The 27,653-nt window shown below is 36.3% G+C and overlaps 3 protein-coding genes across 7 annotated transcripts in view; 2 read left to right on the plus strand and 1 right to left on the minus strand.

Annotated features, from left to right (window-relative positions):
- The window catches only part of LOC139985232 (uncharacterized), a 50,301-nt gene extending 39,114 nt beyond the window's left edge, over positions 1 to 11,187 (plus strand). For all 3 annotated transcript variants that reach the window (XM_071999497.1, XM_071999496.1, XM_071999495.1), the window contains exons 10-12: positions 979 to 3,065; positions 6,098 to 6,213; positions 8,471 to 11,187. In XM_071999497.1, the coding sequence (XP_071855598.1) occupies positions 979 to 3,065; positions 6,098 to 6,213; positions 8,471 to 8,984 (2,717 nt within the window). In that variant the 3' untranslated portion in view covers positions 8,985 to 11,187. The remainder of the gene's footprint in view (positions 1 to 978; positions 3,066 to 6,097; positions 6,214 to 8,470) is intronic.
- LOC139985237 (flavin-containing monooxygenase 1-like) overlaps positions 10,920 to 27,653 on the minus strand; it is a 30,965-nt gene continuing 14,231 nt past the window's right edge. For both annotated transcript variants that reach the window (XM_071999509.1, XM_071999508.1), the window contains exons 4-8: positions 27,278 to 27,333; positions 15,866 to 16,259; positions 14,343 to 14,593; positions 11,976 to 12,300; positions 10,920 to 11,049 (exon numbers count right to left, since the gene is read on the minus strand). In XM_071999509.1, the coding sequence (XP_071855610.1) occupies positions 11,983 to 12,300; positions 14,343 to 14,593; positions 15,866 to 16,259; positions 27,278 to 27,333 (1,019 nt within the window). In that variant the 3' untranslated portion in view covers positions 10,920 to 11,049; positions 11,976 to 11,982. The remainder of the gene's footprint in view (positions 11,050 to 11,975; positions 12,301 to 14,342; positions 14,594 to 15,865; positions 16,260 to 27,277; positions 27,334 to 27,653) is intronic.
- LOC139985238 (uncharacterized) lies at positions 16,926 to 27,494 on the plus strand. Of its 2 annotated transcripts, XM_071999510.1 has the most exons (12): positions 16,926 to 17,706; positions 18,130 to 18,198; positions 19,247 to 19,348; positions 19,538 to 19,639; positions 20,408 to 20,506; positions 21,308 to 21,406; positions 21,997 to 22,104; positions 22,254 to 22,358; positions 22,508 to 22,612; positions 22,762 to 22,866; positions 23,029 to 23,124; positions 26,102 to 27,494. In XM_071999510.1, the coding sequence occupies exons 1-12, from the start codon at positions 17,634 to 17,636 to the stop codon at positions 26,416 to 26,418; spliced, it is 1,380 nt and encodes a 459-aa protein (XP_071855611.1). In that variant the 5' UTR covers positions 16,926 to 17,633; the 3' UTR covers positions 26,419 to 27,494. The 2 variants fall into 2 exon arrangements, with proteins under 2 accessions (XP_071855611.1, XP_071855612.1); XM_071999511.1 differs by lacking the exons at positions 22,254 to 22,358; positions 22,508 to 22,612.

Here is a 27,653-nt window from a genome sequence, read left to right on the forward strand (position 1 = left end):
AGTCATTTTCAAAGAAATTTTTATATTTTCAAAGCGTGATATCTCCTAAACAGAGCATGCTATCATGGTAGTTTCTTCACTGTTCTGTTTGCCTTTTTGAGCTCTTTCATACAAGATAGACAAGTCAGACACCTGAACCAATCCTTTAACTCTGCTTTGGCCTTTATATTTATCCACATTACTTTCATTTTGTACTTTGTTTGATTTATGTATTCAAATGGTTCACATATTCCACATTGCTCTATATTGTCTCTTTTTGGTGACCTTTGGTGTGTTGATCAGTAGGATTAGATCTGGTTTCTGTGGCACTTTCTGTTTTGTCAGAATGAAGATGGCCATTTGTCCAAAAGCCAATTTTGAGGTCATTACCTCACTGTTGGTTTTATCTGTAGTGGCTATGTGCGATTTCAAATCGTAAGACTAGGTCGTACAACATCACTACTGTAAGTCCCAACTTTAAAGGTCCCAGATTTAATGGTCTCAACTTGAAAGGTCTCAACTTTAGAGGTCCCAACTTGAAAGGTCTCAAATTGAAAGGTCCCAACTTGGAAGGTCCCAACTTGAAAGGTCCCAACTTTAGAGGTCCCAACTTGAAAGGTCTCAACTTGAAAGGTCCCAACTTGAAAGGTCCCAACTTGAAAGGTCCCAACTTGAAAGGTACCAACTTGAAAGGTTCCAACTGAAAAGGATTATTGGACTGTCAGAGGAATAAAAAATTGAGGGTTCATTGTCCTTGTTGGCATTCTATTCTTTCATTTCAGGTTTACTTTGCATAAACAATAAAGCTCTATTTCTCTTAACTTTACCTTTGCTGTCAGGTGAGAATTATTCTTGTGAAGAATTGTACATGTCAATTGTAAAGTTTTTTTTTTTTCATGTCCTGCCCGCTTTTAGAACAGGTCTGATCTTTTTAGAAACCTAGATCACCTGTGTGATCAAGTAGATAATGAATTTTGTTCTTTTCTTTATACATCTTAGATGAAACTGTGGCTCCACAGACTATGAATCAATCGGTTGAAACATCAGATCACTTTTTCTCTGGGTCAGAAAAGTCAGAGAAGAAGGATAAAGAGGGATACAGCGACTCAGAGTTTGAAGATGAGTCGGATAAAGAGGACAGTTCAAAAGTCGTTGTTCAAGAGCAGACTAATGGCGGACAGGACGGTAGTGAAGATGTGCACAGTGAAGTTGAAGAAGAAGCTGGTCGGACAGATAGATCAATCAATGAGAAGGTAACAACAGATAAAGAAACTGATGATGAGGTTGCATCTCTCAGGTCAGAGGTCACGAAGGATGTGGAAGAAGGTGAAGAATCAGTCAGAGAAGAGGATGTGGATGGAGGTGAAGCATCTGTGAGAGAAAAAGTTGATAAAGGTGCAGAAACTGACGATGTGGTCTCGGTAAAGTCGGAGGCAGACCAGAAATATAGTGACCCAGAAGAACGGATTCATGAGGATGTCACCAGTGGACAAAGAGAAGAGAGCGTGAAAGCAAGTAATGGAGGAAATGAGGAAGGAAGAGAAGAAGAGCAAAAAGTCGTATCAACTCCAGGAATGGAAGAGAAAGAAGAGGATTCTGAGTCTGAGTCTGAAGTGAAACCAGGGTCATCGGATGAGGAGGAGGTAACGAGTGTAAGGTCAAGATCGAGAGCTTCTCTGAGTAATTCGGAAGATGATTACAGACCTTTGTCACCATCATCATCGTCATCAGACTCAGAGGATGAGAAGGAAAACCGAAAAGGGGATAAGACTGCCGTCAGGCCAGAGGAGATGAAAAAGGGGAGTCATGAAGACAAGGTGGGAGAAGAGTTGGTAGGAAATGTCCAGGATGAAGTGGTTGATGGTGTGAAACAAGAGGACAGTAAAATTGAAGTCGGTGTCAATGAGGAGGATGAAGTCAAAGAAGATGGTCAAGTGGAAGACGATTCAACTGTTAATAGTGAGTCAGGCAAGGATAATGAAACTTCTGGGGATGTTGTCTCACAACTAACAGAGGCAGACAAGACATCAGATGTGGAAAAGGAAGATGAAGAAAAGCCGGGAGAAGATGAAGATGAATCAAAGGATGAAGCGCACAAAGAGCGCAAAAATCTGGAGGAGAAGAAGACTGGCCGGGCGGGAGATTCAGAGAAAGATGAAGAGAGTCAGAGAGATTCAGATCCCAAGCAGGAGTCCCAGGAAGACGATCAGAAAAGAAATGAGGAGGCAGAGGCAACGGTGGATGTGGAGGATGAATCTAATGCAGCTGCAAGTATGAAAGAAGATGTAGAAGAGGAGAAGGATGAAGTGAAAGAAGAGCTCAGAAGAAGTGTACCGAGTGATGAGGGAGAGGGCGTAGACAAAGATGCTGGTAGTGCTGTCGCAAGTGAAGAGAAGGACATCGATCAGAGCGAAAACGGTGAAGGAGGGAGCGATGAGATGACAGACAGAGGTGATGATGTCAGAGAGATAGAAGAGACAGAAGAAACAGTTGGCAAAGTGATTCAGGAATCAGAGTTGAGAAAGGAAGAAGAGGAGGATGAAGGTGAGAAGGAAGTTACCAATTTGGAGGGTACTGAAGTGAGGGTTTTACCCAAGGAAGGGATTCCGTTGGTAACCGTGAACTACAAGCCAGAAGGGAGTTCAACCGCCGGTTCGGAGGACAACGCCCTCCAAGGTTCTGAGGAAGAGGAGGAGTCAAAACAAGACATGGACTTGAATGAAAACAAAATCAATGATGTTGATGGGAATGATGGGATAGAGGAGCAACAGTCTGAGAGCGACATAGGGACTAAAGAGGACGATGGGGTGAAGGAAGAAGCTGTGACCAAAGTTGATGTTCCACGGGAGGTGGATGAGGTGGATGATAACACAGATGGGGTCAAAGAAGGTGAAGAGGTAGTTAATGCTGAAGTGATTGAAGAAGAAGATCAACAACAGCAACAAGTAGAGAAGTCTGTCGACGCTGCAGAGGAAAAGGAAAGTGCGAAGAGTGACAAGGAAGGAGAAACCGGAGGGTCAGCTTCCGAAGATGAAGATGGAGGAGAGGAGGTAGCTGTCAGTTCTTCCAGCTCAGATGATGATGAAGTAAGTGTGAGAGGTTGGCAAAGTCCTTACCTTTTATAAATAGGTATTGGTTTGTCCATTTATTTATATGCACAGCTGGAGGCTAGAATGGTCTGTGTACTAACCTAACCTTTCAGCTTCTCTCAGATTGGGTGTATTTACCCTTCTTTGAATTATCTGCCAACAGGTTTGCCCATTTCATGCTTTGACTTACCCAGACACTCCAACACAGTCTAACGCTGACAGTACTATGTAGCTGCTCCCTCATTCAGGTTTCATCATAGTACTGCTTTCATTATATAGATGATATCTTTCTAAGTTTTACAAAATCAAATCATTTGTTTTTAGTAAAAGAGGGATGGGAAAAAAAAAAAAAAACTTGGCTAATTGCCATGATGGTACCGCTCCCCTTTGCCGTCACGACATATCTTTCATGAACTTTTAATTTACCACACCGTTACATATTCACATCTATGCTTCCCAGTGTATGGTATTTAAAGCTAGTGAAATAATGCATGCAGGGACAAATGCTTCCAGATTCATGCCATCAACTTCTGCCACATAGAACCAAGCTTATTAACATAACAATGATTCATTGCAAATAATTGGCATTATTAGGTTGTTTTGCCTGTTTATCTCAATACACAGTATCCATTCAATTGCCAGCATATCTTTTCTTTTGGTTTGGTATCGTGTGCTGCCACTGGACATTAACAAGAATTATAACCATTAGAACTATGCCTACATACATATCACAGTTTATCAAGCAAAAGTTTTCAAATAAGTAAAGAAAATATTAGTGTGAACTTACAGTATCATTATTATCATGTTGTAAGTATAAATTAATTTTCATTTGACCACCAAAACTTCTAATATGAAAAACTGTCTTTCCTAATTTTTCCCATGGGGAATATCTCTGAAATCAAATTAGCAAAAAATAAAACAGAAAAAAGGGCAGAATATTGTGATTCTGGTACTTTTGTTCATGAATACAATATAATAACACCGAAAAAACCCACAACGATTGCCAAACTCCTGGGCAAACTTCACTGTGGTATCAATGAAGAAGCTTTAGAATGAAATGGCTTAAAAAAAAATTGCAAATTCAATATTTTCTTTTTGATATATATATTTTGCTGAGAATTCTTCTTAATCAAGATTTAAACTCAATATGTTTGAAAATAGATCGACTAATCATCTTTGTGTAATTATGAAAGTGAAAATAAGTTCATGTGTACTAAGCTACTGTATATTTGGATATGTAAAAGCAAACAATTGAAATGAGGGTGGCTTTGTGACAAAATTATATGTGGCTTTACATAGGCAGTTTTTAATATTAATTTCATTGCTGAACGTAAAGTAGAGATGGATTTATTGTTCTCAATAGATATTGTTTACTATATCTATTTTATAATATATTTCATTGTTACAGTATGTACTGGTACTGTAAGCTTTTGTTTAATGCAGTTTCTAATAGTCTGTCTAGCAGCATATAGTATTAATTATTATTATGTGTATCACCTTTTTTTTTCAATGTATTGCTCAATTATCAGTTTCTAAATATTTTTGCCTTATTTTCAATGTATATTGCTCAAATATCAGTTTCTGATATTTTGCATGGTATACAATTTCAAGAGTTGCCACCGTGGCCCTGACTATCCTGCTCAAAGTAGTTGGTAGTTATATGCTACATTTTAAATTTATTCTCTATATTAATAATACTACCCCAAAAACCTGTAAACTAAATGATAAAGTGATGGTTTGCATGACCTTTTTAAATCTGATATAATTATGGATTGGTGTATCTTAGCATCATACTCTTGTGTGTAGCAGTCATAATACACCAATCCCGGTTCTTTTTGCTGAAAATTCTCAGGCTTGAAGCAATCTTTTGTACAGAACAAGAAGAAAGTCAATTTTGCTTAAACTCTTCTGTCTCTTAGATTATAAAATCATTTGATTTTTAAGCAGTTGATGCTGGGATTCAGGAATCAAAAATATATATTTTTAGGTTAATATTTTTATTTGATGACTACTATTGTAGTTAATACATGTATATATATACCTTACCGACATGAAATAACCTTGTCTCAATTCGTCGAAGCAACTTCCCAAGCAGTTGAACCCATTCAGCATTTCAAATCACGACTTAACTATTGATTGAGTTAAAGGATGCAGCATACCTTACCGAAGTAAAATAATGTCCCATCACACAGTTGAAGTATTTATTTATATATAGTCAGTTAGCTCCCCTCCAGAATTAAAATTGGCCTTGTTCATGTGAACAGTAAATGTGCTGAATGTGAACAGTGAACGTGCTAAACATGAACAGTGAACGTGTTGAATGTGAACAGTGAACATGGTGAATGTGAACAGTGAATGTGCAAACTGTGAACAGTGAATGTGCAAACTGTGAACAGTGAACATGCAAACTGTGAACAGTGAATGTGTTGAATGTGAACAGTGACTGTGCTGAACGTGAACAGTGAACGTGCAGAATGTGAACAGTGAACGTGCTAAACATGAACAGTGAACGTGGTGAATGTGAACAGTGAACATGTTGAATGTGAACAGTGGATGTGCTGAACATGAACAGTGAGCATGGTGAATGTGAACAGTGGATGTGCAAACTGTAAACAGTGGATGTGTTGAAAGTGAACAGTGACTGTGCTGAACGTGAACAGTGTGCTGACGTGAACAGTGAATGTGCTGAACGTGAACAGTGAATGTGCTGAACGTGAACAGTGAATGTGCAGAATGTGAACAGTAACGTGGTGAATGTGAACAGTGAACGTGCAGAATGTGAACAGTGAATCTGCAAACTGTGAACAGTGAATGTGATGAATGTCAACAGTGAATGTGGTGAATATAAACAGCGAACGTGTGAATGTGATCAGTGCTCACTTTGTAACTTTGAACACCATCATATATCCTCCTATCTCCGTTACTACTACTGCTACTAACTTACCTGTCTCCACACAGCCGGTACACTCTGATCTACTATGCACCATGCTCCTGTTGTTAACTTACACTTTTCCTCATGTTCTTAACAGACACAATCTGCTGTAACCGTCCTTAATCTAAACGAGAAGGGAATCACCTCAGACAGGGCTGTGAAGCTGGCCGCCTCTCTGTTGAAGCAAAGATACAGTCAAGTCCAGTACCTACTGTAAGTTGCTTTCCTTCTAAAGTTGTTCCCAAAAATTTGCTCGAAAAACAGAATTTGTCACAGAAAAACCAGAATATGTCTTCCTCTTTATCGGTCATCATAATGTCAGCCATCAACAACATCGGCAAATGTGTTGCAGAAATATCAGGATTGTTCTTTTTCAACTTTTCAACATGTAGAGTTTTGTTCACAACATGGTGACATCGGTGAGGATTTTGTATGGTGGATTAATGGCAATGTCAACGAAAATATTATAACTACGTGGGCTTGATACCTTTGATAACCATATTTCACTTAGCACTCCACTCATTTCTTAATCAAGTTTCTTGAACAATGTCTCTGTCAGGAATTAAAAATTGTTCTCTTTCCATCTGAATGTCTGCAGTGAACCAGTAGGCAGCTACATGCATATTGCAAGAGGTTGACAACTTTAGATATGATCTTCACACCCTTTGTGTGCAAATCAGATGGCTAGGCTCAATATCTCTGCTGTAAAAGTGTGGAAGGTCTAGTTAGCAGGGTTGATGTTGGATTGAAAGAACAGACTTTTTAGATTTTAAGATAATTTTATTTAACATCTGCACAGCTACATTCATGGCATTAATGCAACATCTCGATAAACTAGTTTTCGTTGACATCGGTTCCCCATATATCCAGGTTTTTCATGATAAGCATGATGAGCATGATGAGCATCGGATCGACCCCTTTACACCAGTTCACTAGTTGGTAATTCCGACAAAGTTGTAATAAATACAATCAGTGGGAACTTTCTCTTGACAGCGGTTTGGCCCTCTAGCTACTCTAAGATGATTATGGAAAGGCAAATTTCATTTAGTAACAACTGTTCTGATTACACAATGCATATTGCATTTTAACAGCTGATTTGTAAGCATTGCCATTTAGGTACTGTACAAATCATTCATGTTTTCTCACAATGTGGAGAAAAGGAGGGGGTGACATACATACCCGGGCAATCGGAGCACTTGGTGGTAGGGACATAAATCAGCATTTTTATTCAAGCACGTAAATAAAACAGTATCGCTTCAAAGTTTCATTTGCAGTCATGCCAGTATCAAACCTTTACTTAATACATAATTAGTGTTTTTTTTGGTACTAAATACTCATATATTCTGCTTACTCATATACTCATATATTCTTCTTAATCCTGATTTAAACTGAATATGTATGAAAATAGATCGACTAATCATCTTTGTGAAATTATGAAAGTGAAATTAAGTTTATGTGTACTAAGCTATATTTGCATTAGTAAAAGCAAACAATTGAAATGAGGGTGGCTTTGCGACAAAATTAGCTGTGGCTTTACATACAGTAGGCAGTTTTTAATAAAAATTAATTGCTGAAAGTAAAATAGAGATGGATATATTGCATTCAATAGCTATTGTTTACTATATCTATATATATATCTATACAAACAGACAGACAGACAGACAGACAAATACATAAAAAATATTGAGTTCTCAATTTATTTATGATCTGTTTGTTCATTTGATACAACAATATAATGAACATAATATTTCTCTTAGCGTAACAATCATATTTTTAAGAAAAATTTTTTGGCTTCTGTTAATGTCGCATAATAATACAAACATATATGTGACAAACATAGTAGTCTTTTTTTCTATTACTTCAACATAATATATATAATCTGTATCTTAATGTAATGAACATAATTGAATGGAATAAGAGAAAGGAGCAATTTAACAGAAAGGGACAGTTCTTACACGCTATCTCATAGTCGTTGAAAGAAAAATGCTTAGTACTACAGTACCACTGCTAGCGAAGTTCTCTTAGACTTGCAGAAGGAACTTAAACTTGTACGGAAATTCAATTAAACTAGCAGGCTCAGAGGTCAACTTTTTACTGAAGATATAATACTTAATAAGAATATGTAATGCATCAGTATATGTATATTGCAATAATGTGATTGTTTATAAGTGAATTGGACAGTGATCTCCAAATGCTAATGAATCTGTATCATCTTTGCTTAAAGGTTAGGCCTACTAGCCTACCACTATGTGAAGTAAGCAATACAGCATTTATAAACAACAATGTTATTATCATTAATATTTCATTATATATTTTCATCTTTGCTTAAAGGTTAGGCCTACTAGCCTACCAGCCTACCACTATGTGATGTAAGCAATACAGCATCTATAACAACAATGTTATGATCATTATTTTTTCATTATATATTTTCAATATTTAGGTATTAAATTCCTTGTCTTCTTTCGTACAGTGTTCGAAGTAATCCGATTGAGGACAGAGGATTAACAGCCATCGTTCAGTCGCTGATTAAGCTTAACGGGAGAGCGAAAGAAGACGGCGAACCAGGACTCGCTTTGACCCACCTTGACCTCGGCAACACCCAGATCAGCAACAAAGGGATCAATGAATTAGCCGAGTTCCTGAAATTACCGTCACGGTTGGAAAACCTGAACCTGAGCGACAATGCCGCTAGTAAACTCGGTTGGTTGGCGCTGGCGGCGGGCGTGAGGGAGAACACCTCGCTGAAAACACTGAGCGTTGAATACATGAAACTCGGCGACGAAGGATGCCGGGAGATTTGTGAAGCCGTCGCAGACAGCAAGACGGTGACCGAGATCAACCTAGAGGGAAACGACATCGGGGAAACGGGAGGGGAAGCCATCTTGAAGATGTTACAAGATAACGAAAGGATTCAAACGGTCAACTTTGAAAGGGACAACAGCATTCCGAGTCATATCGGTCAAGAAATCAAGGATTTGCTTTGAACGTTTGCGGGGAATAGAGAGCAAGCTGGTAATGACCACGGGGAGAAGAATCCTAAGGTAGACACAGAAATACATAAAGTTTAGCTTGGTGCTCAATCGGTCAAATATTAATTGCCATTGGCCCCAGAGAAGGTGGTGTCAAGGTACAATATAGGCTTCATGGCATGTAAGGAATACCCGATGATAATTTGTGACTGGTTGATGGGTTTATTGAAATCGTTGGAATGTTAATTATTTTGAGCAGCTCATGCATGTACAGGTAGGCCTTCACACGTCAAAGATCGACCTCTGGAATATGAATTGGAATCGATCAATAAGGATGAATGAGGGTAGTTTTTATGGAAGTCGAAAATGTAACTAGAAATCAGTGTCTTTGTAAGGAGGCTCATGTTAGGTTAATTTCTGTCAAATTCATTTCATAGATATGAGTTGAAATCTTGGGCTCTCAATAAAAATTGTCTTTGCGGTGGAATTTTAGAATGAAACCGTGACAGTTGAAAGGTTATTTTTGAGATTTATAAAAAAGACCATTTCCTGTGTAACTCTTTCATTAGTAAACCAACACATAATGATTGTGGGAATCGGAATAATAATGGCTAACACTTTACCCAGGCATGACCAGGCGCTACAGTATAGAGACATGCTGTGAATATCGGCACAGACAACACTTGGCCAACTTCATTTAATAAATAGAGGGTGACGTTTCAAGATGAATTCTTTATAACCTTCAGAAAAGCTGAGAAACATTTAACATGGAGAGAAAGAGACAGGTCTAAATGTTAACCTTATTAAAATGATGCTTTTATATATTAAAATCCATTTTTTTTTTTGGCAAGGAAATTGAGTCGCAATTTAAAGCATTGTATAAATGTATATTGCTATTTCATGATTATTAAATCATATTCTTTGTTGGTAAGAAAAAGAGAGATATAATTGAGCATGCCATAATGTGTACAGTTTTTAAAAATAGAATTAATCAATAGTTGGGAGGGGGGGAAGGTGGGGTTGTGGTGGGGCTTAAGTGATCAGTGGAGAGTGAGCGAGTACATTTATGGGACCAATCAATTGTTGTTCGGGTAGGGTATAGGTGCCGGGGAGGGGGAGGGAGGGGGGGCGGCAGTGGTGCAGGTTGAATTGGCCTTGTGATGGACTTGCCTAATGGTAATGTACCAGCTCGAAGGTACCAAAGATGTACAGTATTGCTCTTAACATATTTTCCTGAACATTTTATTTTTCATCATATCTGTCTTATGTTTAAGATAATATCTGATTTGGAAAGATTGACATTGAGAATTTTCACTTCTTATATTCCGGTATTAATTGCAATAATGAATCAATCAAGTATGTAAAATTAATATGCGACAAAGTGATTTTAATCTATTTTTATATAAATATTTGTAAGACTTTCAAAAGATGCTTTCCTCTTAAATAGATAACATATGAGGAAGAGAGATATTTTGTTCATTGTAAACTATTCAAATTATAGTCATTAATATCTCGTTTAGTTTAATAAATGACAAAATGGTGCAAAAAGGCCTTGTTTAGTGGAGAAGACAAAATGGATTAAATATGACAATGTCACAGTAAATGGTCGATACCTGGAGAATGTTTCACACTTTGAAAAAAAAGAAGAAGAATTTAGACGTTTTCTTAAATATTACACAAATTTGACATCTTATCATTTTCATCTAACCTCAATTGCATTTGAAATTGTTTTCTTTGTGTCATCCAACATGCTAAATTAAAAATTAACAACCATCTGTACTTGACAATGATTACAAGATAAATGTCAAACATGGTATTAAGAAAAAGGGTAAACTATTAGTCTTTTCAGTGCAAAAACTGTAGATTTGGACTAGATAATGGAGGTGAGCATTAGAATTGGTTTTTAATGAAATCGTAAACATTAAGTAAAGTGTATTCCAGAGCATCCTTCCCATCTCAATTATCATATAATCATCTTCATCTTCTTCTTTTTTTTTTCAAATCTATCTACTCTCTCTTTCTCCCTTTTTGCTCTAAGAAATGATATTCAGCAGCTTTTCTTCCATCACCTTGATATTTTCTGAAAGATTATAAAATGTGTTACTAAAATTTTCATAAATGAATATACATTTTTTATTTATTCATTTGAATATCTGACACACTGTTTTGTAAATTTATTTCTGTTTGATGTGTTTGAAAAGAGATGATCTAAAATTAATTTCACTTGTCCTTTCCAGTGTCTTGTTTCTTGTAAATAGGAGAAAATACTAACCATACATGCAAAGTCATAGGGGAGGGGGGCAGGGGAGATGGATAGGAGTGTGAAGTGGGCAGAGGGGCAAAGGGCTGAGCAGGGGAGCCCAGATTGGGATCTAGGGACAATATTGTCCCTTGTCTTGTCCCTAGTTTTGAAGTTAATTTTTCCTGATGAATATAATGCTAAAGACAATACCTTGTTCCTTATCTAATTCCTGGCCTCCTAATTTGACCATGTACAGCTGAACAATACCTCTCATATCACCCATTAACGGGTCTGTGAGTGATGGGTGTGTTAAAGAGAGGCCCATGGTACATTAATTAATCATGGTATAGGTATGTACGTAACAAAATATTTACCTATTTCAAAATGTTTACATATAAATGAAATGAAACTACTTGATTTTTCTTTCAAATTAGTTTAGATCAATGCGCATATGTGCTTGACAGGCATAGGGTATTGGGCAGTATAAACAATAACGAAGCGCATGGCAGGGAGGGGGTGGGGGGGGGGGGGAGAATAACATCTGTGACGCCACTTGCAGGGTGTAGTTTACATCAATAAATAACAACAAAAAACAAAGATGCTGTAAGCATAAAAAATGTGTATGTGTGACAATATGAACAGTAGTCAGATAACCGTGAGAAATACAAATGAATTGTTAAACAGTCTTCACTTAAGGTAGGTCTAGGTGGTGTAGAGTTAGTTATTAGACCAAGGTGAACACATGCACCTTTTTATATACTCACCTATAGTTTACCCCACTATAGCGTAGCTCAAAACCATTATAACCATGGTAAGTAGTATAACGCACACTTTCATCTTCGAAAATTCTGATACAGTGCGATTTACTTCCTTGGTCCGCGTTCCTTGGAAAGTCGTGCCCCAGGAATTCAAAATGACGTCACGAGCGCCTTTCCAGCAGTGTGGCCCGACCAATCTGTACGTTGCTGGGACAACGGGGCTGAAGAGCATGTGTATGGCCAAGCGAGGGTCTGAGACGAGCAGAGAGGCAAGGGAAGGGTAACATCCCAATTTAGTCGCTATATAATCTGTGTATCGCAGGGCATCGATCTGAAAGATAAATGAAACTTTTTGTAAGAAAACTTAATCCATCAATCACGATAGTCTGCTCACGAGGTTGGTATAGGGAGGGAGTTGGGTTGGGGCGTATGAGAATATCCCATGTGCGATGGCCTGGCTATAGGCCTGAACTATGACATCAAAATAAATTACAATGATTCACGAACAGTTACTGACCCTATTATATTCTAAAAGGTAAAGAAAGCAATCTTGAGGAGGAACCACGATTACTCCCCTCTCCCACCCCCTGATATAGACAAGAAAAATCTTCCAGACCCTTTTATATTCATAAAGGTAAAGGCTGATATCTTCAGGAGGAACCACGAGGAAAAAAGTGAATTCCGGTGAGAAGGGGGCGGGGTGGGGATGGTGTGCAGCGTTCACCCCCCTGTTTCACCCCACACAAATTATTTAAAAGTACTTATGAGCATAACCTTACATGTATAGACCTAATACTATACCTTATTCATATAATAGCCTAGGTATGCCTCACAATGCACCATTTGAAGTCGTATTTTATTTCCTGGGGGACAATTCCCCTATACCTTCCTGCATCAGCGTGAGGGGACGGATTAAAAAACCCAGGGCTGCATCCCCTCTTCGAGTACTTGATACACCCCCTACTTGCCCTATGAGATAGTATCTTGTCACAAAGGCTGCAAGTTTGAAAGTCCTGCTCACAATGCCACTAACTGGATGATGGATTTTGATTTTCCGTTTGATTTTTGATTTCCGTTGATTTGATTTTTGATTTGATTTGATTTTTGATTTCCGTGATTTTTGATTTCCATTTTTTTATCCGATTTTTGATTTTCCGTTTGATTTTCCGTTTGATTTTCCTATCAGATTTCCAGCATTAAGTCATGTGCATCACTGAAACCTATCTCTATCACCGCAAATAGAGATTGTGATGTAGAAAGCAAAAGATTACACTGCATATGGCTCGATGATGTCATATTAAGACTTGTTTCAACTGTTCAGTCATGTTGCTTTTAGACTTTCCTTTAGCTTTTTTTGTGGGGTGGGGGTAGGAATTTATACATCAATAGTGTCACTATAACATAGACTGATTAGGATTATGCATGATCGGGATTGGATCTCCTGTAAAATAATGTCACGAGTACACTTTCTAAAATCAGTCATAAACATATTCTATATTAATAAACAAATAATGAATGGTTATGAGTGCAATAGTGCAAATATTTCATTCAACTCGGCTGCGCCTCGTTGAATGGAACAAATTACATCTTTCAACGAATTCAATATTTGCACTATTGCACGAATGGAAACCATTCATTATTTGTTTTATACAACATATTATATTAAGATGGGTAAAATGCACTCATGCAACAGATTGTTTTGAACAGACAGGCTTCTCTGCTCTCTTACCATTGAAAAAAGTCCTACCAAAAAAGTATAACCCATTTATTGATTTATTTCATAGAGTGGGATAGAGCGGATTTTGCATGCAATCAACGAGCAATTGACCAATCAAATGACCAGAATACAATTAGGTGTTGTATTAACGTAAATGATCATTTTGCATCTCAAAATTTACATTTGATCTCCTGACAGTGTCTGAAAGTAACATTTGACAAAGAACTGTATACTCATTTGGGATTAGATTTAGTATCGGAGAAGTAATGCAAATAAACGCGAACATCTACTTTAAACTTTTAAAATGGAATCCGGGAGAGGTATGCCTGATCAGATGGATCGGTAGATAAGGGAGGAGGAGGGTGTGGGGTGTTAGCGGACAGGGGTAGCTTCGTGACCTGGGATCAAATGATGGGTCCAAGGGAAATATGCGATGAAGAATAATGTATTTTCATTTTCATAATATATCTACTTAAGGGGAAATAAATGATATAAATTGGGCTCGACCATATCATGGTCCAGGGGCCCCGGACTGGCTTTCTATGCCTCTTGGGGCGGAACAAAAGAGTACTCAGCGATTGGAAACAAATTAAAATTTGGATTTCTGAAAAAACCCAAGTCCAACACGACTGATAAGAGCGTGGGCATCTACTTACCCGACAAACGACTCGACCGTATATTGAACGTTCTTTGTTGCGTCTTTTTGCGACTGAAGCGATCATTTCTGAAGTAGAGGGCAGCAAACAATTTCCACTCCATACTTGCGCCACCCATCGAATTTGCATCTCTGATGCAGTCACAGGAGAACCAACTTCTGTATTTTTGAAGAATCCTATCAACGCTAATGTTGAATGTTTTAGGTGTACAGGGAATATCAGTGAATAGATATCTCGCTGACTCGGAGTTCCTTTAGAAAATTAAAAACAAAACATGCACAGACTAAAACATGTAAAAACGAAGGAAAGAAAAACAGAACAGAACTGTATATGGGCCTTTTAGCTATTGCCTAGAAAGATCCCCTTTACCTTTTTTTCATTAAAACTTGCCTTGCAAATATAATTTTGATAAAATATGTAATGTCTGGGTCAGCGTCTTTCGAGGAAATCCCTACTTTGGAGCGGTTTCTAATTCATCGCCATTTCGCAAGATTTTTGGGCGTCAACAGATATTTTACCTGCCGTGCACCCTTCCGTGGAATCATGAATGCGCTACCGATTAATCTTCAAATGCCAAAGGTGCATTCAAAATGATCAGAACTTTGTTTCAATTTTGGTGCAAACCTTTAGAAAATGATGACATTTCAATGTGAGCGTAATTCATCATGCTATTGCAAAATATGGATAATTTAATCACTTTACTACAAATTGTTAAATTGACGACATTTTAGAAATGACAGTTTGTCATTTGATAGCACAATGTTGAATACCTCACTTATTAGATTTAACAAATTTGTTAGTTTGCTGCAAATTGTTAATATCTTCACTGCAAGCACTGAACAATTATTCGTTTTGCTACAAAATTGCTACTCTATTTACGAAAAAGACCTAAACATTTTGACGACACCTTCACGTTTCTATACATAACTATTTCAAAGTGTGACTTTCAATAAATATTCAATAAAAAATTGAACCCAAAAAAATGCAACTTTGCCGTATCAAAATAGACAATTTTAGATGTCAGCTTCAAATACCACAACAATGGATTTCTCTTCTCGTCATTTTATTTGGGACTTGACTATGGGACTTGACTATGGTAGCCGGTACAGAACATAACAGCGTCTAAATCTTTAGACGACCGTGTGAGACTACCTTGATTCGCTTAAAATAAACAAGTTGTATTTGAAACGTGAAGCCTTCCGCCAGGTTAAGTTCATTAGCACAATATAATTTATACAATTTTTAACTTTGCTCCATTTGTCCCTCAAACATACTTTTCATTAGTTTTCTTACAGAATTTCAATACTATGGCCTTTGCGAGGATCTCCGGTTTATTGCTCAGTTGTGTAAATATATTCAGGGTTTACACGCTAGGACTTTTAAGGTGGCGGTGTTGTTGCAGGGGTGGGGGTGAGGGAAGTTAAGGGGGGGGGGGGGGGTGAGGGAGGGGTGGGGGGGTGGTCAGGGGGAGGGGTGAGGGGGGGTTTGGAGGCTGGAATACTATAACACATTCGATAGCTCACCTGAGGCCTCGTCAAGAAATGGGACTTGACTATGGTAGCCGGTACAGAACATAACAGCGTCTAAATCTTCAAGTTTAGATCCATCGTTGAAAACAACTCCAGTATCAGTAAATCGTCGAATACTGGGCTTCGGTAGAATTTTACCACAAAGAACTTGATTGATAAAGTTGTCGTTGAGTATTGCTCCCGTTGGATTTGGTCCATCTTTAGACGGAATAATAAGGCCCAACTCCTCACATCGGAACCTTTTATAACTTTGCCTTTCAGATAACCATGTTTTTATCCAATTTGGTAATAATTGTATTAATCTCGTGCCAAGAAATACATCGAATGGCCAACCGTTAGAGTCAATCACTGGCTTGCAGTAAAATCCATTTCTACTGCTGATATATGTCTGATAAAAATAAACATGACGTCATAAGTGGAATATATATATATATATATGTATATATATATATATATATATATATATATATATACGGATTTTTGGTGTGGCATGTGTATGTATATATATATATATTATATACATACACATATATGTACATATATATATATATATACATACACATATATATATATTTATATGTATATATATATATACATATATATATATATATATATATATATATATATATATATATATATCACTCTATTTCATAGAAATATCTCAAAATAATTCGAAAATTAAAATTATTACCTATTACGAAAAATGAAAAGTATTTCTTTATTGTTGCATTGTATAAAAAGTATAATATTATAATAATGCTAACAGAAAGTAGGAGCCTAACGCGGAATCCACTGTTAAGAGTTTACGAAATAAAAAGAACATTCAAGCCCACGCATACATACACACGCACACTGAACAGAACACATAAACACACATACAATAATTGCCAATATATTTCACAAACACGGCATAACCAAATGCACGTCTTCTGACCATGCTGTTCACCACGACACCGCAGCAGGTACGTAAAGTAGTATTTTCAATGGGGGCGGAGGGTGTGGGGAGGGGGGGGGGCACGAGCGAGAGGGTATAGTGGCAGGACGAGGAGGAAAGATGCGTAGAGGGCAAAGTCGGGTTTATTATCATTTCATGATATTCTTAAAGGATATGAAAAGAGGAGGCCCGGCAACATTATTATTCCTGGACCCGAACTTGCCATTGATGCCCATGGCCCTCTCCAATTACTTCGTGAACAGAAATCGGCCAGACAATAGACACATGTGTGGATCGCACTGCATTGAAATGTTAAACTTAAAACATGACGATCCCTTTAGGTCTAATAGTATCAATTCATCACAGTTACAACTGAAAATCTATAGGCACTACGTCGGAGAGTTAAAAGCTTTTTCGGACATTTCCTTTCTTATGATCGTATCGAGTTTATTGATGTCGCCACTAAAACACTTTTTATGTTTGTCAGTGTACTTAATTCAACGTTCGTAGTTAAATCATTTACTTTGTTTATCATTAACATTATTATTTCTCTTTCTTCAACCTTTTCACTATGATGATAATCAACATAATGCTAATAATGCTAATCAATATTAGCTGTCTGTATCGAATATCTTTAAGTGCCTCTGGTGAATGAAAGCAGTTAATTGAGAACTTTTATACTGTATGCGTACTTTATGAGAAGACATTATTAGAAAACACGTTTGCTGAAACGCTGTACAAATTAAGGAGATCTAACAGAGATTTGTGTGAAATCTAGTTCACAGTAAACACTGCACAGCACCAAGAAAGTATACCGCGAGCGGGAACATGGAAAAAGAAACATTTATCTTCCATTTTGTACTGTACATCTTATGTGTAGATACATCTCAAGCAGTTGGCAGTAAGTATTCTTAGTATTCTTATTGTTGTTTATTATATATTCTTAATTTATATATTCTTATATATCTTATTGTAGTTTATTATATCTCCGTTTGGTACATAAGTATATATACATATATATATATATATATATATATATATATATATATATATATATATATATATATATATATATATATATATATGTATATATACGCTTGTTATTTATGATATTGCGCTAGGATGCACTATAGGTAGTGTGCTTGTTTGTGAGTGTAGGGGAGGAGAAAGGCCCCCCCCCCTCCTCCCGGCTGGTTGCATGTGCTCAAAAGCAATATGACTCGCTTGAAATGTTATTCAACTCCGTACTCTACACTCAACACCTGAAGTATAATACGCATTACCAACTACCTTCAGTATATCAGGCGAGTTTTATTTCCTTCAGAATTGTGCAAATTTGCCGAGCAGTTTCCACTTGGTGACGAATTACGTTGTAACAGTGGGTCAACAAAAGGTAAGACATTCCCCATCAATAGGAATCCACTGGGTGGAGGGAGGGGGGGGGTGGGGCTGCAAATGTTTTTTAATAATTAAATTAAAGATATGATTGTTATATTTACTAATGATAAGTAACTTCACCAGTTCCTAATAATAGGCGCATCAAAATCGTTTTAATCAACGAATAAGGGAAAAAACTACTAAAAACAAAATATCTAAATATTTCTTCAATAACCAAGCTATCTCAACTCCAGTTGTTATAATTCGTTATATCATTTGACTGAAAATTACGGGAAGAAATAGTTGACAAGGTTAGTACTGAGGATATGAATACTTGAATACCGATCAATATTATCGTTCTATCGATTATTGTAAGTCATTTCTCTAATAGCACAGTACTTAACTTATTGTCAGTCTGCACGTGCTTGTTACAATGGTTGCCTCTTGATCTTATTAATGCATAGTGAATCATATTAGTAACATCCAGTTCAGTCATACAAAGAATATTACAGGTACCATAAATGCATAGTAGAATTCTACGGTTTTTATGTCAATGTTATATTTTGACTCCGTGGCTACACCTTTATCGTGGAATATATATTGCTTCCGTTCGTTGCTAACATAAAGAATGTTTCTCTATATAGCCTATACTTCTAGATAAATGACATCAGTCTACCGTCTACAAAAATGTCTTCCGTCTACTGTGTGTTTGATATGTTTTCTCTTCGACTTTTCATAAAGTAATAGCTCCTAAAATTACAATGAAAAATGATCGAGGGACGTAGTACTGTAAAGAATTATATGCAACCGGAACCAACCCACCTGTCTAAAGAAATTCTAATTGACCTTTGATTCTCATGATTTCATTATTGTGAAGTCTCTTATATGTATGAAATACTTAATACTGTTCAACCAATTAGCCTTAGCTACATGTTATGGAAGTCTAACAACGCAACCATAATAATATTTAAAAATATATCAAACCTGGAACTTCCTTGCATTGAAATGAAAACGTCATCATTTTCTTGCTTCTATGACAAATGATTACTTTCATATCTAAACAGAGTTTGAAACTACTACCAATTTTCTCGAGAGCAGCACCCTTAAGAGGAGCAGATTCAGTACAATCGAAGATGGAAGTACAGCCGACCAAGATATCACAACAAGTAAAACATACTTATTATTTCCTCACCCTGTAGTAACCTCGAACTACAATTGTGTTTCTTACATAACATTGGTTGGAGAAAACTTATCAATATACCGGTATTAACTTTCCTCTGTTGATATTAATTTGCCTCTCATGGAAATCAAGTTTTAAGTTTCTAAGAGAAATACTTCTTTTCATATCTAAACAGAGTTTGAAACCACTACCAATGTTCTCGAGAGCAGCACCCTTAAGAGCAGCAGATTCAGTACAATGGGAGATGGAAGTACAACTGACGTAGATATAACAACAAGTATACAGTTGATTTATTTCTTGTTCACTCTGTAGTTACTTACCATGACGACGAGGACTGTCTCTGAAACCAGCCGATTCACACAGAGATTACAGTAACTACTGTAAATCTTAAAGTTTTGTACCACAGTAAATACTGGATAGTGCTGACAAATCTGATAAATCGGTAGCATGTGCTATTAGGTTTACAGTAAGAACTGAGGATATGTGCAATCCCAATAAATCTTAACAACTGGATTTGTTGGAATTACACATATCCTCAGTTCTTACTGCAATCCTAATAGCACATGCTACCGATTTCTAGCACGATCCAGATCTTACTGCGTTACAAAACTTTAAATAGTACAGTAGTAACTGTGTTCTCTGTGTGTATCTTGTGCTGAAACACAAAACGCCGACGTAGAACTAATCAAACACTAGTACTATCATTGCTTCTGTTGCACATAAACTGTCTTACGTGGCAATTCAAATCTCATCATCAAAAATTGTAAACATTGTAAAGTGTAGTTTAGCAAGCTAAAATATCTCTAAAAGGCAAACAAAGAGGTTCTCTTTGGTGTTTTTGCCTATGCCTATGCCGGTGCCTCTGCCTGTCTAGTTTTGTACCAAGTTTGTAAGCTTACCAATCCATCTTTTTTTAAGTAATTTAATTCATAACTGTAAGATTTTTAAATTAAAGGGTTGAATAAACTAGATTGTAATAAAAACAACAATTATACTTAATCATCTCTTTCTAAACACAACAACTTTATCTTTCATCTATGTACAGATGAAGCCACTACCAATGTGTTCGGGGGCAGTACATTTATGACGAACAGACAAAGTACAACGGGAGATGAAAGTACGACTGACCAAGATATAACACCAGGTATAGCTACAGTTTACCTATTTCTTTTTTTAACCCTATATTTACCTTAAACTAGATTTCTGTTTCTTATTCAACACAAAACGTTGGGTGAAGAACCTTATCAAGTACCGGTATTAACTTTCCTCTGAGGTTGTGAAGCTTTCGTTCATGGAATTGAAAAACAAAGTATATCGGTTTTTGCTTCCATGACCACCATTGTTTCTTTCAGCACCGTACAGAGAAAACCACTACCAATTTTCTTGAGAGCAGCACTTATACGACGAACAGATACCCCACAATGGAGGATGAAAGCACAAGGCTAACCACGACATAGCAACAAGAACAATTTACCTATTACTTTTTCACCATGTAATTACCTTGAACAAGATTTCTGACCCTTATTCAAAAAGAAACATAAAATGGTTAAAGAAACTATCGAGGACCGATATCAACTTTCCTATCTTGATTTTATATTGTCTTTCGCGTAAATTAAAAATGTCAGTTATTGTTTCATTACAAATGCTTCAGATTCATCCATGTTCATAGAATTTCAGTATCGATTTTCTTGAGAGCAGCAACCATACGACTAACAGACACAGCACAACCGGATATGAAAGTATAACTGTGCAAGATATAACAACACATACAGTCTTCTTATTCTCAAGTTCGCTGTGTAGTTACCTTCAGCCACATTTTCGTCTCTGATAAAACACGTAACGTTGACTAACAAAAACCCTTATCGACTTTTTTCTCTTTTGATTTTAAGTTAATTGTCTTTCATGGACATTTAAACTAGGATCTGTTTCATTCATATCTTTACAGAGGAAACCAGTACCAATTCACTTGACAGCAGCACACAATCGATGAACAGACACACCACAATGGAGAATGATCGTACAACTGACATAGATCAAATCACAAGTAAAGTTGACAATTTTCTAGTTTAACCTAACGGAAGAATCGATTGCGACAAAAATGTCTATGGCATCTATAAGGCTGATAGTATGAGATTTAATGGGCTTAATATTTGTTTTCCGCTGATTAATTAACGTTTCTTGCCGTCTCTGTATCTGTTATGTATGTTAACCTTGTCAAAGTAATTAATGCATTGGACATCACTTTAAGGTTCCATTATAGGTTGAAGTAACGAGATGGGTAAACAAAAATGGATAAAATATCATCAAATCTTTGCTGCCATGATAATGTTTCCTCCATATCTACACAGCGGAAACCACTACCAATGTTCTCAAGGGCAGCACCCTTAAGAGCAGCAAACATACACAATGGAAGATGTAAAGTAGAACTGAACAAGATATAACAACAAGTACAACATACATGTTATTTCCAAATCCTGTTGAAACCTCGAACTACACCTGTGTTTCTTACAAAACATCGGTTGGAGAATACTTATCAAGTACCGGTATTAACTTTCGTCTGTTGATTTTAATTTTTCTCTCATGGAATTTACAATTTATGTTTCCAAGAGAAATATTTCTTTCATATCTATGCAGAGAAAACAATGTCTACCGATAGTCCCAGAAGCACCGGGCCCCAAATCTCGGACAGACACAGCACATTGGAGAATGAAAGCCTGACAACTAACCAAGATAAAATAACAAGTATGAATCATTTGTTTTAAGTTCACTCTGTAGTTATACTTACAGATAAAAGTACCGGTATTCACTTTTCTATGTTGATTTTATTGTGTCTCTCGTAGAAAGTTACAATTTATGTTTCCAAGAGAAATATTTCTTTCATATCTACGCAGAGAAAACTAAGTTTACCGATGTTCCCAGGAACAACACACAAACCACGGACAGTTACAGCACACTGGAGAATGAAAGCCTGACAACTAACCAAGATAAAATAACAAGTATGAATCATTTGTTTTAAGTTCACTCTGTAGTTATACTTACAGATAAAAGTACCGGTATTCACTTTTCTATGTTGATTTTATTGTGTCTCTCGTAGAAAGTTACAATTTATGTTTCCAAGAGAAATATTTCTTTCATATCTACGCAGAGAAAACTAAGTTTACCGATGTTCCCAGGAACAACACACAAACCACGGACAGTTACAGCACACTGGAGAATGAAAGCCTGACAACTAACCAATATAAAACAACAAGTACATATCATTTTTTTAAAGTTCACTCTGTAGTTACCTTTAGAGATACAAGTAACGATATTCACTTTTCTATGTTGATTTTAATGTTTTTCTCATAGAACTTTACAATTTATGTTTCCAAGAGAAACATTTCTTTCATATCTATGCAGAGAAAACAAAGTCTACCGATGTTCCCAGGAACAGCACACAAACCTCGGACAGACACAGCACACTGGAGGATGAAAGCTTTACAACTAACCAAGATAAAATAACAAGTATAAATCATTTGTTTCAAGTTCACTCTCTAGTTACCCTTAGAGACAAAAGTACCGGCATTCACTTTTCTCTGTTGATTTTAATTCTCTTTTTTTCTCTCATAGAGATTGAAAATTCACTTTTTGCTTCCATGACAAATATTTCATTAATAACCATTACAGATGCGAACACTGCCAATCTTCTCGGGAGGAGCACTGATACGGCAAATCGATACACCACAATTGAGGATGAAAGCACAACTAACCAACCTATAACAGGTAAAATTTAAAACTTCTATGAATTGTTCACCTTGAACTAGAGTTTGGTCTCTTGATGTAACACGAACCTCATCAAGTACTGGCAATTAACCTTTCTTCCGCATATCAAAAGGGGCCGATTAGGTAATCGAAAGGATTGATCAATGTCATTCCTTTTAGGTAGAGTATAATCAATATCTTTTCATTCTTGAGTTCTTTTCACAGCATACTCCCATCAAGCTTTACAAAAGGTATATTGACTTGTTATAATAGTTTTAAAGTGTAAAAGTAAGTTGGCCTGACGTTTCGATCCTAGCAGGATCTTCTTCAAAGGCTAAATGACAAGGGATGTAGTAGTTTTAAAGTGTTAAATCGATACTGGGAGAACAGAGGACAGCAAACTACGCAGTTAGTGATGATTGCATATTATGATTTAGGCCAGCAGATTTCACACAGAGATTACAGTAACTACTGTAACTTTTAAAGCTTTGTACCACAGTAAAAACTGGCCGGGCTGATAAATCTGATACTATCGTTAGTATGTGCTATTACAGATATCTCCTATTTATTTAAGATATCTTCAAATAATTGAAGATATCTTGAAATCAATTTCAGATATCTCGAGATACCAGAGAATTTCAGATATCTGAAATTGAATTCGAGATATCTGAAATCTATTTTAGATATTTCGAATTAAATTTCAGATATCTGAAATAAATGTTCAGATATCTCGAATTCAATTTAAGATATCTCGAATTTAATTTTAGATATCTGAAATAGAATTTTAGATATCTAAAATAAGAAACAATTTAGGATATCTAAAATACCCGATTAAATGTTAAAATGGCTTTCCATACGTGCGGGCCTGAATCAAATATGTCTTTATTATAACTCCTGTCCTTCCCTGTATTGTGCAAAATCTGAGCTGTATATATAGTATTAACACTACTGACAACAAAAACATTACTTTTGATCTGTTGTTTATATTTGGTTATCCACTAGTTTGTCGTACTTTATATGATCTGACTGTCTTTTGAATGAGAGCGGTGTGTTAAAGTGGTTATAATGCAATGGGCCTGTGATCAAAGGATTGCAGGTTCGAGCCATGGCCAGATCATTGCGTTGTGCAAAAGGCAATTAATCTCCATTGACTATCTAGTCACCCAGGTGTATGAATGGGGTCTTGCGAGGTAACCTGTAGTACAACAGGAAGGATTCTTTTGAATTGTGCATACTTTGGGAGTGGGTGTGACAAGTTACGAATGACCAGGGGTTCACTGGTCGGGAGTTAGTTTTTTTTTTATTTGTTAAGAACAGTACAGGTTACGTGTAACACTGAAATATTAAGAACATTGTAGGTTACGTGTAACATTGAAATGTTAAAAACATTACAGGTTACGTGTAACATTGGAATGTTAAAAACATTACGGGTTACCTGTAACATTGAAATGTTCATAACATTACAGGTTACGTGTAACATTGAAATGCTAAAACATTACAGGTTACGTGTTACATTAAAATGTTAAAAACATTACTGGTTACGTGTAACATTGATATGTTAAAAACAGTACAGGTCACGTGTAACATTGGAATGTTAAGAACATTACTGGTTACGTGTAACATTGAAATGTTAAAAACATTACAGGTTACGTGTAACATTGAAATGTTAAAAACATTACAGGTTACGTGTAACATTGGAATGTTAAAAACATTACGGGTTACCTGTAACATTGAAATGTTCATAACATTACAGGTTACGTGTAACATTGAAATGCTAAAACATTACAGGTTACGTGTTACATTAAAATGTTAAAAACATTACTGGTTACGTGTAACATTGATATGTTAAAAACAGTACAGGTCACGTGTAACATTGGAATGTTAAGAACATTACTGGTTACGTGTAACATTGAAATGTTAAAAACATTACAGGTTACGTGTAACATTGAAATGTTTAGAACATTACAGGTTACGTATAACATTGAAATGCTAAGAACATTGCAGGTTACGTATAACATTGAAATGCTAAGAACAGTACAGATTACGTGTAAAATTGAAATGTTAAAAACATTAAAGGTTACGTGTAACATTGAAATGTTTAGAACATTACAGGTTACGTATAACATTGAAATGCTAAGAACATTGCAGGTTACGTATAACATTGAAATGCTAAGAACAGTACAGATTACGTGTAAAATTGAAATATTAAGAACATTGTAGGTTACGTGTAACATTGAAATGTTAAAAACATTACAGGTTACGTGTAACATTGGAATGTTAAAAACATTACGGGTTACCTGTAACATTGAAATGTTCATAACATTACAGGTTACGTGTAACATTGAAATGCTAAAACATTACAGGTTACGTGTTACATTAAAATGTTAAAAACATTACTGGTTACGTGTAACATTGATATGTTAAAAACAGTACAGGTCACTTGTAACATTGGAATGTTAAGAACATTACTGGTTACGTGTAACATTGAAATGTTAAAAACATTACAGGTTACGTGTAACATTGAAATGTTTAGAACATTACAGGTTACGTATAACATTGAAATGCTAAGAACATTGCAGGTTACGTATAACATTGAAATGCTAAGAACAGTACAGATTACGTGTAAAATTGAAATGTTAAAAACATTAAAGGTTACGTGTAACATTGGAATGTTAAGAACATTACAGGTTACGTATAACATTGAAATGCTAAGAACATTACAGGTTACGTGTTACATTGAAATGTTAAGAACATCACAGGTTACGTGTTACATTGCAATGTTAAGAACATTACAGGTTACATGTAACATTGAAATGTTAAGATAATTACAGGTTACGTGTAACATTGAAATGTTAGGAACATTACAGGTTACGTGTAACATCGTGTAACACCGAGTAGTGCGCATATCGAAAATCCTCGATGGCCATCAAAGCAGGATTTAATGCACCGACTAAAAAAAGGTGATGTCGTTACTGACTGTTTTATTTTTGTATTCCAGTACGTCTAGTTAATGGTGTCCAACCTGGTGAAGGGCGACTAGAAATTTACCATGCCGGTCAATGGGGAACGATCTGTGATGACGGTTGGGATGTAAACGATGTGTCAGTAGCGTGTCGTCAACTAGGCTACAGGAACGGAGGAACCCCCAGCGTGTCTTCTGGGTTTGGTTTTGGGTCGGGAACAATTTGGTTAGACAATGTCGATTGTGTAGGAACAGAGACACGCATTGAGCACTGTCCTAGTCAAGCTTGGGGAGATCATAACTGCGGACACGACGAAGATGCTGGGGTTTACTGCTACGTACCTTTTGACTAATGTAGTTTGCTTTCTTTGTTTGAATTTGAGTATTTTAATTGTGTTTTTTTAATTATCAATAACTGTTTTTGTATATTAATAAGACTATAGTCTGATATTAGCGATAATTCATGAGATAATATCCTCCTTAGTGGCAGAACTTCGTAAGAATATTCACCATAACCTTATAAAGCATGTCTTCTTCTGATGAGACACCAGTATCTTAATTAAAGGCATTGGAGATCCGTTGCTTGCAAGTGAAGTTTTCTGCTTGTCGCTACAAAATGCAGACAGTAATGAAACGTGATACCTTGTTATCTTTAGCTGGAACTGAGATGTCCATCGCTGTATCGTTTGTGCACTGTGCTGTGGGTATTGACCGCAGCTGCATTTACTGACTGTACACTAGTGTCTAATTAACGACGGTAGCAAGTTGTGTGTGTATTTTCTGGGATCGATGGTGGTGTCTAACACTTCTGTTACACCTCATTCAAAAATAGGTCAGATTACCGGCATTAGATGTTTTTTTTTTGCGCGAGTCTTCACACCCTTTAACACAGTAAATTGATCACGTCTGTCTCATTGAAAGGAATTATAAACATGCTAGAGGTACATTATTTTACAATAATATTCAATTTGATTAAGGGCACCCTATTAAAATATTGATCTACAATTGTAAATTTTGAACACATCTTATGTATCTGTCCGTTCATTGTTTGCCAGTTATTAACACTGTTGCCAACTGGACCTCCTTCTTTATGGTTTTTTGAAAGCAGTGTCTAATTTGTATTGAGTGGTACTTTGCTTTTATTCACTACATTGATCAAGGTACATTGCTCGAGGGTAAGAAATGACGGTAATAAGTTAACTTATTACTTACCTGTTTTGATATATTACTTATATCGGTTGCAATGTCACCAGCTGAAATTCCGCCACCTTTGATACGAGAGAGGAGGCACAACGCCAAAAAAATAAATAAACATTCGTAAGCAAACTTTTCAGTACAATTATTGAAAAAAGGGCGACATTATATTCCAAATGGAGACTAACTTTCTGCCTCATATCAGCCTTTTAAGGACTTCTTTTTCCAAAAACTTTGAATATCACGTAAAATAAATATTCCCAAATTGTATATGAATTGTTGTTTACTTGTGCTCAGTTTTTGAACGTTGAACCATTTGAGCATATTTTAACAAATTAGGTGTCACCATAAAGAATTATCTTCAACATAGTCAGTTTATTCGTCGGTCCCCGAC

This window comes from Apostichopus japonicus, chromosome 17 (genome assembly GCF_037975245.1).
Source record: "Apostichopus japonicus isolate 1M-3 chromosome 17, ASM3797524v1, whole genome shotgun sequence".
Classification (NCBI taxonomy): Eukaryota; Metazoa; Echinodermata; class Holothuroidea; order Aspidochirotida; family Stichopodidae; genus Apostichopus; species Apostichopus japonicus.